This window comes from Petaurus breviceps, unplaced genomic scaffold, assembly GCF_028583685.1.
Source record: "Petaurus breviceps papuanus isolate PSGF00001 unplaced genomic scaffold, PetGlider_PUasm1.0 91067, whole genome shotgun sequence".
Lineage (NCBI taxonomy): Eukaryota > Metazoa > Chordata > Mammalia > Diprotodontia > Petauridae > Petaurus > Petaurus breviceps.
The window spans coordinates 381791-394868 of record NW_027187407.1 but is presented as its reverse complement, the minus strand read 5'-3'; the positions used below and the strand labels follow the sequence as shown (position 1 = coordinate 394868).

At 40.1% G+C, this 13078-nt stretch overlaps 1 protein-coding gene across 2 annotated transcripts in view; it reads left to right on the top strand.

The window, feature by feature from the left end:
• The window catches only part of CD86 (CD86 molecule), a 174917-nt gene extending 162996 nt beyond the window's left edge, over window positions 1–11921 (top strand). For both annotated transcript variants that reach the window (XM_069079636.1, XM_069079635.1), the window contains exons 7-8: window positions 10375–10420; window positions 10679–11921. In XM_069079636.1, coding sequence (XP_068935737.1) covers window positions 10375–10420; window positions 10679–10736 — 104 coding nt within the window. In that variant the 3' untranslated portion in view covers window positions 10737–11921. The remainder of the gene's footprint in view (window positions 1–10374; window positions 10421–10678) is intronic.
• The last annotated feature ends 1157 nt before the right edge of the window (window positions 11922–13078 follow it).

Sequence of the window (13078 nt, the reverse complement as noted above, 5' to 3'; positions counted from 1 at the left end):
TTGCTTGTGTGACCTTGGTCAAGTCAACTTCCTTAAGCCTCAGTTGCTTCAACTATAAAATGAGGACACTGAACTAGCTTATCCTCTGATGTTCCTTCCAACTGTAAATCTATATGTTCTATCACCCAGTGTTACAACAGGAAGGGGCCTTAAAGATTGTCCTGTCCAACTTCTCACTCAGTCCTTCTATACTGTTCCTGACAGGTAGTCATTCAATCACTGCTGGATTCCTCACATTCCTGACTGCCTCTTGAAGTAGACTTTCCCAAGGTTGGACTGTTTGCATTGTTACTGAATTTTGAATTGAATTGAATTAAAATTGACCTTCAAAGCCATATGTCCCCACTTCCAACTTTCACCTATTGATCTTAGTTTTATCTTCTGGAATAACAGAGAAAAATCATAGGGTCATAGATCTAGAGGTGGAAGGAGCCTTAGGGGCCCATCTTGTCCAACTTCTCCATTTCATAGATGAGGAAATGCAGTATAGTGTGTCAAATATGTGGGTGGAACTGTTATGTCTTTTCTTAGTCTTCTTGTCTTTAAACTAAATTCATCCAATCCTTTCACTCTTTACATGAAGTAATTCTTAAACTCTTCACTATTCTAGTTGCCCTCCTCAGGACCTATTCTGATTTATTAATATCCCTATTGAAACAGTTCCTTGAACTGAGTACCAAAGAACAGATATGGCCTTCCCCGAGGGTACTGCAAAAAGACTATTCCTTTGCATGCTGTAGAATAATGGTCTCCACAGTAGTGTCTGTTCCCTGCTAGGGAGCCATGACTTGACCCAAAAGGGTGTGTGATCGACCAATCAGAGAGTGAAAAGAAGGGTCTCATTCCACCCTTCTCAAATAGCCCAATATGGGGCTTGTCTCCAACAGCCACATGCTACCTTTATTCCCCATTATTCCCCTACTCTGCCCCAACCATCTGCGAGGCGAACTCCCAGTTTCCTGCCTTCTTAGATGGGTGTCAGCCTCTTTGAACAGTTCTAACCTAACGCCACTCAGACATTCATGGCAGCAGCTCCATAGGTCCCATTTTGTTGTTGTTTGTCCTTCATTCTTGAAGAGGACCATGACATCAGGAAGATGATGTCATGACTTGCAAGTGAATTGGATTTGAACGAGGGAGGGCTGTGCAAAGTCACCTGCCTCACTTTTTCCTCCGGAGTCATTTGGTCCAGTGACCAGACATAGATCAGGATGACTGGAGATGTTTTTGAGTTGCTAAGGTGAGTCCATTCTAAAAATTCACCTCCCTCCCCATCACACCTTCATACTCCTTGGAAGATGACCTCTGTTCTCTGGGACTTTTCACTTTGGGTAGGACAGAGTGAGTCAAACAAGATGAGAGGTGATATTCATCAAAGACTTCATTATGTTATCCAGTCCTTCCACCCTACTCCCCCCAAACTCACCCTTCTTCCAGACTTTTCTTATAACGGTTGAAGGTACCAATCTTTCCCATCATGCTGGTTCATAACCACAGTGTAATCCTTGGCTGCTCATTCTTCCTCACTCCATATATCCAAATCTTAACCCAATCACAAGCAAATCTTATTGATTTTATTTCTACATCTCTGGTATGTTTCTTACACTTCTTGTTGGGGCAGCAAGGTAGCACAATGGTGCTGGGCTTGGAGTCAGGAAGACTCATCTTCCTGAATTCAAATCTCATTGCAGACACTTACTGGATATATGACCCCAGTCTAGCCACTTAACGCTGTTTACCTCAGTTTCTTCATCTATAAAATGGGCTGGCGAAGGAAATGGCAAAATCACTCCATTATTTTTGCCAAGAAAGCCCCAGTTATCATGAAGAGGTCATGAAGAGTCAGACACAACTGAAAATGACTGAACAATGACAAATCTCATTAAACTTTCTGCCTTGTCTCTTTCTTCTCCAACCCATCCTCCACATTGTTGACAAAGTGACTTTCCTAAAGCATAATTCTGACCATGGTAATCCACTGCTCAGTAAACTCCAGTGACTCCCTATTGACTCTAGGCTCAAATATTATTTTATCTTTATCTCATTGTTTTAAAATGTCTACTTGGTGTCATTTTTTGGTAATATATAAAATGTTAGTACAGTAGTATACATGTATAATTTATGAATTAATAGATATACACATTTTGGGGATACATGATCAAAATATTTTACTGATAAAGGTGTACAACAAAAAACGTGTGCAGACCACTTCTCCAGACACCAAACTCATTAACTAAATAATAAGTTAAAATGCAGAGAGAACTTTATTTTCAGGGGAAGTCCCTGATCCACCTAAGTAGTTTAAACAGTAGGATCATAAAATTAGAAACGGAGATAGAAAGGGTAGGACTTTTAGAGTTAGAGTAAGCCCAAAGGGCCATGGGAAGGTCCCTTTGCAGGAATTTTTCACTGATGTGGCTTCAACATAGTTATGGGATATACAGAAAATCCCCTTTTCCCACCCCACCCCCATTCCCTGCTGTTGTAGGGAGATTCCTGCTGTGGTCTGGGGACAAGGTACCCAGGTTCTCAGAATGGTTATTGCCATGGTTAGTGTTAGTGATTCGATCTGTTTAAGAAGTTTATATTTCGAGAGCTATTTCTAACCACTTGTGTAGTCAACTAATTGTAAAAGGTAAGGATGTTTCTGTTTAACTCAGTTAACTGCTAAAGGGGACCTATTAATGTTAAATGTTTCACTTAATTAGCATTTCTATCTGCTAGAAATTATATTTCTTCTAATGCTCACCTTTGATATTTTATACCTGGGCACATCACTGAAACTTCCTGAACTTCAGTTTCCCCAGCTGTGAAATGAGGGGGATGAACTGGATGCCTCTAAGGTCTCTTCTAGCTCCAAATCTATGTTTCAGAGCTTTTGTTAGGACCTCACTTAGCAGTCCCAACACACTCTTGGCTGTTACAAATGTGGCCAACTAAGACACCCAGATCTTATTTACATAAACTGTTTCCAAATTATCTCTTCCTCAAGCTAGAGTTGTTAGTCAATTAGTTAAGAAATATTTATTAAGCACTTGCTAAGTGTCAGGCACTGTGCTAAGTGCTGGTTGTCGCACAAAACAGACAAGCCTTAAATGTAAGACTTTAAGATGTCTTTATAGATTTGTGATTCCATCAGAGACAGCTAGGTGGCAGAGTGGCTAGAATGTTGGGTCTGGAGTCAGGAAGACAAGTTCAAATTTGGCCTCAGACATTACTTAACTGTGTGACTTTAGTCATTTAACCTGTCTGCGTCAGTTTCCGCAACTGTATAATGGACATAATAATAGTACCTACCTCCCAGGGTTTTTGTGAGGATCAAATGAGATAATATTTGTAAAACATTTAACATAGTGTCTAGAACATAGTAGATATTTAATAAATGCTTCCTTCCCTCCCTCCCTTTTTCTTTACTCCCTCCCTCCCTTCTTCCTTCCTTCCTTCCTTCCTTCCTTCCTTCCTTCCTTCCTTCCTTCTTTCCTTCCTCATTCCTTTCTTCCTTCCTCCTTCCCTCCCTTCCCTTCCTCCCTTTTATCCTTCCTTCCACATGAGTAATTCTTGTAAGTAATTGTTCAATTAATGTAGATTTATAAACTACCTTATGCCTTCTCACCCAGAGAATATATATTTCATCTATATTTTCCCCTAACTTCTCCATAAGGGATTCACCCCATATGCTGAGACTTTTCCCCATCTCAGGGGTTTAATCACTTGATAGCTACCTCAGCATAGCCCACAGCTATCCTAGTTTTTTTCATTTTTGCTACATTGACAACTCACTTTTCCCACTCATATATATCCATAGTGATGCCTTTTATAACACTGCATGTGTTGATTTTATTTTCTCCCCCACTACCTCACTTAATTTCATTGTGTTGGTTTTGGCTTAGAATTCTAGCTTGTGAAGGTTATTCTCAATCTTAACTTTATCATCCATCATATTAGCTTTGTATAATTTGCTCATTGGATAAGCATCCCCTCTATGAGTCATTCATAGAGCAATTAAAAAAAAGTCCAACAATATGTACAAGATACAGCTGTTATATTTTAAAATTAAAGATAAACTGAGAGACGATGGTGTGAGTATGATCAATTTATTAGGCTAGCAATATAAATAATCAAAATAATCACATTATTAGGCTAGCAATAACCAATATATTGGGTCAGTGGCCTCTCAATGACCAAAGACTGCCAGATAGAGTTGCTAGATTTGGAAGTACAAGACAACAAAGAACAGAGTTGCATAGGTGGGTAAAACAATGTAATTGGTTACAGAGTAGGCAGCATCATGAGGGTGGGGACAACATGATTGGTTTGGGAATGAGCGCTAGCAATAACCCCTCTTCCCTACCCTTCTGTGACTAAGAAATGTTCATTGTTTGAGTCTACCTGCAAGATTAGAAATAGTGGACCCAACAAACCTGACATCCTCGAAAAATAGTTTGGTGGTGTGAAGATGCTAGACCAGACTCCCTTGTGTCCACCTGCCTCCTTCAAGGGTATTTCCTCTACACAAGAATAGGATAGTAATTAATATGAGAACTGGATTTCTAAACTTAATTCATTACGGGTCAGCTGAATTTCATTTTTTTTTTCAAATGCTTTATTCACTTCTGATTCACATCATTCATTTCCGCCAGATTTTGAGTTACAAATTTTCTCCCCGTTTTCCCCTACCCACCCCCCACCCCCAAATAGCAGTCCCACAGGATATCCCCTCCTCCAATCTACTCTCTCCCATACCTCTTTCGACTTTTCCAGTGGATCTCTATGCCCCAGTGCCTGTATATCTTATTTCCCAATTACATATAAAATAGTATTGATAATAGTATATATATATATATATATATATATATATATATATATATTTGAATATTTGATTTTAAAACTTTGAATTCCAGATTCATTCCTTTCCTTCCTTGTCACCCACCCTTACTGGGAAGATAAGCAGTTCAGTATAGGATATACATGTGTGGCTAATGCAAAACAATAACATAGTGGATATATTGTAAAAGACTGACTTTATTTCCCTCCCTCCTATCCCACCTCCCACTTGTTCTATTCTCTACTTTGATCCCGTTCCTTTTCAAAAGTGGGTGCTTCCAACTTCCCTTCCCCCCAGCCTGCCTTCCCTTCCATCATCCCCCCTCTCATCCCCTTCCCCTCCCAATCTCCTGTAGGGTAAGATATCCTATTTGGTGTGTATTTCATTCCCTCCTCAAGCCAAATTCAATGGGAATAAGGTTGATCCATTCCCTTTTGCCTTCCTATTCTTCCCCTCCATTGTAACTATTTCCCCTTGCCTCTTCTGTATGAGATAGTTTACCCCATTCTGTCTTTCTCCATCTCCTCTCATTATATTCCTCTCTCACCTCTTAATTTCACCTTTTAAGTATCATCCCTTCCTGTTAAATTGGTCCTGTGCCCTCTTTCTATGTATACCTGTAAACATATATACACACATTCACATATGTATTCATATGCCCATATACCCTCATATATATATATATATATATATATTTCTATTCCCTTCAACTAACTGAGAAAAGTTTCATAAGTTACAATTATTGTTTTTCCATGTAGGAATGTTAATAATTCAACTTTGATAAGTTCCTTATGATTTCTTTTCCCTGTTTATCTTCTCATGCTTCTCTTGCTTCTTTTATCTGAATGTCAAATTTTCTGTTCAACTCTGGTTTTTTTCAGCAAGAATGCTTGAAAGTCCTCTATTCCACTGAATGACCATATTTTCCCCTGAAACATGATACTCAGTTTTGCTGGGTAGGTGACTCTTGGTTTTAATCCCAGCTCCTTTGCCCTCTGGAATATCATATTCCAAGCCCTTCGATCCCTCAGTGTAGAAGCTGCCAGATCCTGGGTTATCCTGATTGTGTTTGCACAATATTCAAATTGTTTCTTCCTGGCTGCTTGTAATATTCTCTCCTTAATGTGGGAATTCCAGAACCTGGCTATAATATTCCTAGGAGTTTTCTTTTGGGGATCTTTTTCAGGAGGTGATCGGTGGATTCTTTCAACCTCTATTTTGCCCTCTGATTCTAAAACATCAGGGCAGTTTTCTTTGAGAACTTCCTGGAAGATGATTTCTAGGTTCTTACTTATATCATGGCTTTCAGGTAGTCCAATAATTTTTAAATTATCTCTCCCGGATCTATTTTCTAGGTCAGTGGTTTTTCCCAAGAGATATTTCACATTGCCTTCTATTCTTTCATTTGTTTGGATCTGTTTAACAGCATCTTAATTTCTCATAAAGTCATTAGCTTCCATTTGCTCCAGTCCAATTCTGAAGCCATGATTCTCCTCATTGAGCTTTTGAGATTCTTTTTCCATCTGGCAAATTCAACTTTTTAAGGCATTCTTCTCCTCATTGCCTTTTTGAGTCTCTTTTGCCATTTGAGTCAGTCTGTTTTTTAAAGTGTTTATTTTCCTTATTCAGGCTGTTGACTCTCATTTCATAATTTTCTTGCATTGTTCTCATTTCTCTTCCCAATTTTTCCTCCACTTCTCTTATCTGCTTCTTAAGGTCCTCTATGGCCTGTAACCAGCTCATATTTTCCTTTGAAGCTTTTGGTGTAGGAGTTCTGACTTCACTGTCTTCCTCCTGTTCCATGCTTTATAGAAGTGTAATGTTGGAATTTTCTGTCTGCTTTGTTTCCTTTGCCTGGTCATGTTGCCCCTCAGTCACTTGACCCCTGGGCTTTTTGCCACAGTCGGACTCTGCCACCAGACAGGGGAGCTTTCATCCCAAATGCTGGGGTTTTCTCAGTTGCCAGAAGTATTAGATGGGTACCCTCTCTGAGGTCTCCACACACTCTGGCAAGCTGGACATACACCTCAGGACCTCCACCCTAGACCGCAATCCAGATCCAAGCAGGTTAAAGCAAGAGCGATTGCCCCTCAGACTGGTGCTTGGTCCCCCTACACTCTGCAGACCACAAGCTGAAGCTTCCACGTGGCACTGGCTGGCTGTGCCAGCGGCTCAGTGGCTTCTTGCCCTTGGGGGCAAAAGCCATGCATTCCCACTTACTGGTCCCAAAGTCCAGACTGCACTGACCTCACTTTGTCCTTTGCATCTATGTGTTGATAAATCTGGAAAGGGCCACAGCTGCTGGTGATCTGGAGTCCCTCTGTCCAAATCTGGTCAGGCCTGCCTTGGGGCTAAAGCCTCGGGTGGGGCTGGGCTTGGCTCCCAGAGTGCTGTGCTGGCCGATTCCTGCCAGCCTCCTGGGCTGTCCTCAGCGGGAGGTTAGCTTCTCTGTGTCATTTTGTGGGTTCTGCAGTTCCAAAGAGCAGTGGGGAGGTCCTGCTTCTACTCCGCCATCTTGGCTCAGCCCCCCCACACTCGTCAACTGAATTTCTAAACTAAGTTCAGAGACAAAGAATCATGACTTATGCAGTTACAGGACAAAATTAATTAACTAAATGTGATCAGTCACAGAAAGATAAAGAATCAATCTGATTATTTCATAGCTTTATGGCACTTCACTAGGGTTCTCTAGCCAATAATGAGCTCTTTGGCAATAAGGTTGTGTGGCCTTCTGCTAACCTATCTCTACCCTTTAGCAAATATTTAATTATCTTATCTTTTTAATTACTTTACTAAGGAGATAATCATAATTTTAGTAATGTCTTTAGAAACTTTACCAAAACTTTGCTTTAAATAAAAACCCACCAATAATGTTGAAGACAAGCTTGACATGACTATCCTAATGAAGCTATGGGAGCCATCTCCAGTCATCCTGATCTGTGGCCACTGGGCCCAGATGTCTCCAGAGGAGAAAGTGAGGCTGGTGACTTTGCACAGCCTTACCTCACTTAAATCCAACTGACTTGCAATTCATGGCATTACCTCCTTGATATTGTGGTCCTCTTGGAGAACAAAGGACAAACAACAATGAAGCTATGATGATTCCCAAGAATCACCATGTTCTTTTCAAGTCTGACAAACCAAAAATTTAATGATATACTTTAGAAATTGACTAGGGGGGCGGCCAGGTAGCACAGCGAGTAAGAGCACCAGCTCCAGTGTTGAGAAGACCTGGAGATTGAATCCTGGGCTCAGATACTCAGCACCACACCCAGAAACACCTGGCTGTGTAACCTTGAGCAAGTTATTTAACTCCAGTTGCTTAGGGGTGGCCAGGTGCCTCAGCGAGTAAGAGCACTGGCTCCAGTATCGGGATGACCTGGATCAAATCCAGGCTCTGATACTCAGCACCACACCCAGAAATAACTGGCCGTGTAACCTTGAGCAAGTTACTTAACCCTGATTGCTTAAAAAAAAAAAGAAATTCACTAGGGATCAATGTCAAACTTGCCATTCTGTGTTTTGTTGAGTCCATACTCTTTCCCATTAGAAAATCAGGATATGTATCCTTTTTTAGTCTTTGGGCAACTCTTCTGTGCTCTATGATGACTAGGTTTGAAACCATATCATTGTCTTGAGTACCTCGCCATGTAATTAAAGGTGTTAGGCTGTCTTTTCACCAACCTTGAGCCAACATTCTTTTTACATTATTGTTTTGTGCTTTCAGTTGAAAGACTCTTCCTGGGGGAAATGAAATCAAAAGAGGAGTTAAATAAATCTTCTTTCTTTTATCCTGCAGGATCATGTCACTTCTCTGCTCTAAAACCATCAGTGATTCCCTATTTTCTCTAGTCCATATGAACTACATGTACCTGACCTGTGGTAGAGCCTTTCAAGCTTATGTTGGTCTAATCAGGCACAGTTGGACACACTAGACCTTGACCCCAACATTTTGATGTTATTTTGATCCTCTTTGAGTATGAAAGACAACACATAGGCTGTGTTAAGGATAAAAAGGAAATTCTTCAGCTTGGAGTCTGAGGACCTTCATAATCTGACTCCAAGGTACCTTTCCAGACTTATCTCATATTACTTTCTTCAATAGATTCTATGTTCTAGCAAAATTTTACTGCTAGCTCTTCCTTGAGCTCCCATCTTCATGCATTTGCACAAATCATCCTTCATGCCTGAAATACATTACCTCCTCACTTCCACTTTCAGATTCTTTACCCATCTTCAGAGATCAACTCTGTTGACACCCCCTTGGTGAAGCCTTTCCTTCTTCCTCTTATAGGGAATCAGCATTGTTATAGTGGAAAGACCTCAGATGTAGTCTAGATAGCCAAGAACTCACAGACTACCAAGGTATAAATGACTGATAGGGACTACAGTTAGCTCTTTCAGAAAGAAATATTCACATTTTAACAGGGCATAAAATCTGAAACAAACGGAGTGAGTTTATAATTGTGGAATTTTTGACATCAGTAAGATGGAATCATGGGCAGCTAGGTGGCACAGTGGATAGAGCAATGGGTCTGGAGTCAGGAAGACTGGTCTCCCTGAGTTCAAATCTGGTTTCAGATATTTACTATCTGTGTGACCTTGAACGAGATGCTTAACCCTGTTTGTCTCAGTTTCCTCATCTATATAAAGAGTCAGAAAAGGAAATGACAAACCACTCCAGTATCTTTGCCAAGAAAACTCCAAGTGGGATCACGAAGAGAAAGATGCGACTGAAAAAGGACTGAACAACAACAAAGATGGAATCAAAGGACCATAGAGCTAAAACTTGAAGAGGCCTCAGAGGCCATCTAGTCCAAGGCCATCATTTTGAAGAAGAGGAAAATGAGGCCCAGGAAGGTTAAGTAATTGCTTAATTGCCAAAGATCTCCAAGGCAAGTAAATATAAAAGACAGATCATCTGACAAATTCCAATTCTCTTTCCATTGTACCTCTTCCCTGTCCTCTTCTCTCTCCCTACCCTCCACTACCAAATCATACAGCACACGTCCCTTCCAAACACTGCCAAAGGTGACACTACTTCTCATTCTGTTATAATTCCTAAGATTTAGATCTGGAAGGGATCTTGGAAATCATCTGGTACAACCCTTAACTTGACAGCTGAGGAAAGTAAGTCCCAGAGAGGGGAAAATGCCTTTCCCAAGGTCCCACAGGTAGGAGGTAGCAGGACTAGGATTCAAACCTAATCTCTTCACCTACAAATCATAGCATCAGGGATTGAGCTCTCCAGGAAGGGACCATCTAGCCTGACCCTTTCATTTTACAGAGAAGAACACAAGACCAAGAAAAATAAAAGACTTGTCCATGGTCACACAGTTTGTGTGACAGGCAATCTGAGGTAGGATTTGACCTTAGGTCTTCCTGATCCCAAGTCCAGCACTTTATCTATCCATGTCCATGCTTTGGCATGCTGTTCCTATATGCTCAGCACCATGCTGTTTCTACAGGTCTTGGAAGCTATGATGCCCTCTTTCTGTTTTCCCATTATAAGTCTCTTTTCTAAAGTTGTGATTTGTATCTTATTCCAGAAGCTACCAGGGTGAAAGCAGAAGATTCTGATCATCCCAAAGAAAGGTGAGTGCTCTGACTGTATAGCAAGTATCACAAAGCACAAATAGCTTAGAAAGAGGAATAGGAGTTTGGAGGATAGATGGGCCTAAGGAATGACCTATTTCCATCTTGTCCTTCCTCCTTCTTTACCATCTCTTGCATTCCCCATTTCTCCATGTCACCTCTACCACCTCCCCATATACCTCTGGCCCCATCCCTGAGGACTTAAAAGAAAGTAGCTTAGATATGATCCTCATCCCATTCTTACTTTCATTTTCCCAGAGATAAAGCTTTGGAACCAGTGAACCATCAAATGTGTGAAAAGAGAGAAGACAGATGATGCAGTGTGTCAACAGCACTTGGAAGAGATTTAAAGAAGCTAAAAGGACTTGTTCAGGGCAGTAGAGTTAGAGAAACTTGCCCTATAGTGAAGACTTGTCTGGGAGAACTGAGTCAAATTTATGAATACAAGCCATTACTCAATTGATAAATGGTCAAAGGATATGAATAGGCAGTCTTCAGATGAAGAAATCAAAAACATCTATAGATGTATAGATAAGACATTTGTGTTTGATTAGAGAAATGTGAATTAAAACCACTCTGAGGTACCATAACACACCTATCAGATTGACTAATATGACAAAAGAAGGAAAATGATAAGTGTTGGAGAGTATGTGGGAAAATTGGGATACTGATGTATTGATAATGGTGGAGTTAAGAAGTGATTTAACCATTCTGGAGAGCAATATGGAACTATGTCCAAAGGGCAACCAAACTGTGCATGCCCTTTGATCCAGCAATAGCACTAAAAAGGGAAAAAGGATCTACCTGTGCAAAAATATTTATAGCCGCCCTATTTGTGATGGCAAAATATTGGAAACTGAGGATCAATAGGGGAATGGCTGAACAAGTTGTGATATAGAAATGTAATGGAATATTAATATTCAATAAGAAATTTGAACAGGTAGGTTTCAGGAAAACCTGGAAAGATTTGTACAAACTGATGCAAAGTGAAATGAGCAGAACCAGGAAACCAGAAACCAGTGTTAGCAGCATCGTGTGATGATCAACTATGAATGACTCAGCTCTTCTCCACAATGTACCTGTACCTCAGGAAAGAAAATGCTATACATATCCAAAATAAGAACTGATGGATTCTGAATGCAGATCAGAGTATATTTTTTTACTTACTTTATTCTTTTTCATAGTTTTTTCCCTTTTGATCTGCTTCTCCTTCCACAACTGTGATGTTGAAATGTTTTACATGATAACATATGTATACGTGTTTACGTGCTTTACATGATAGCATATGTATAAACTATATTAAACTGCTTAGCATTTTCAGAAGAAGGGAGGGGAGGGGGGAAGGAGAAGAATTTGGAACTCACAATCTTGTTAAAATGGATACTAAAAATTTTCTTAGTATGTAATTGTGGGAAAAAATAAAATACCATTTAAAGCAAAAAAAAGAGAGAAAACATTGGGTTTCAAATTCAAAACAACTTAATTGATTTTTGGCTAGACTAATTTATAAATTGATTATTAATAACCCAGAAAAAAGAGGTTACCCATTTAAGTTTCAAATCAATAACCCACCCTTTGTCATCAATGTGTTTCCCTTTCCATGTCTTTCACTAATATTATTTAAGTTTCCTTATGCTCTTCTAAAAGATAATATTGCTGCCTAACTTGTAATTGGGGGACTCAAAGCATTTCAGAAGGCCTCTCTTCTGCTTCAATTTTCCTACGAATGTCTCTTCCAGAAGACCCAGAGACACAGTACTCTTCCAGCAGTGACAATCCACAGTCAAATACATAGTGTGAACCCGTAGTCAAACACATCTGGTAATCGTTCTGATTCTTCACAGAAAACACAATAGAGTCTTTAGGACCAACAGTACTTGAGTCAGGATCCAACTGTATTGCAATAGCTGGTGCTATAACCTGGAATGTGAGCCTTTTTCTACCATGACCACTGAGAGCTGGCTGCTTGTTCCTAGTAATAAAAGCATTTATTTAGTGCTTTAAGATTTGCAAAATCCTTTATAGATATTGTCTCATATGATCCCTACAACAACTCATAGGAGGTAGGAGCTATTACTATCTCCATTTTATGAATGGTAAAACTGATGCAGAGGTATTGCCCAGGATCATACAACCAATAAATAATCTAAGGTGGATTTGAACTCAGTTCTTCCTGATTTCAGGTCTAGCACACCAAACCACTATACCATCTTAGTTGCATTTTAGTTGGAGAAGTCAACAATGATAGCTATGCTGAGGGACAGTACCCACTTAGCAACTGCCTAATGAGTATGATTCATGCAAATAAACAGGACAGAGAGGAACCAGATAAGGACAAAGTTAGGACTTCAAGAAACCAGAGTCAAAGAAAATTGAAGGAAGTTCAAGAGCTTGTTGGGTCAGGGTGCCACGAGACCTAGAGAAAGATTGAGCACAAGGACAAAAGAGGGTTCCTCATCTGATAAATTTTAGGGCCCAAAGATGAATTCCCAAAGGTGGCTTCTGAGTGGAAGCATTGTATGATGAAGGGTGGGAAAGGAAAGCACCCTTAAAAACAAGTGTAAATAGCTTGTTCGGATCTATGCATCTATTAAATTGCAAGAATTCAATTAAGCAAGGGTGTGGGTTAGGGAGAAGATGGTGACCTAATTCTGTAGA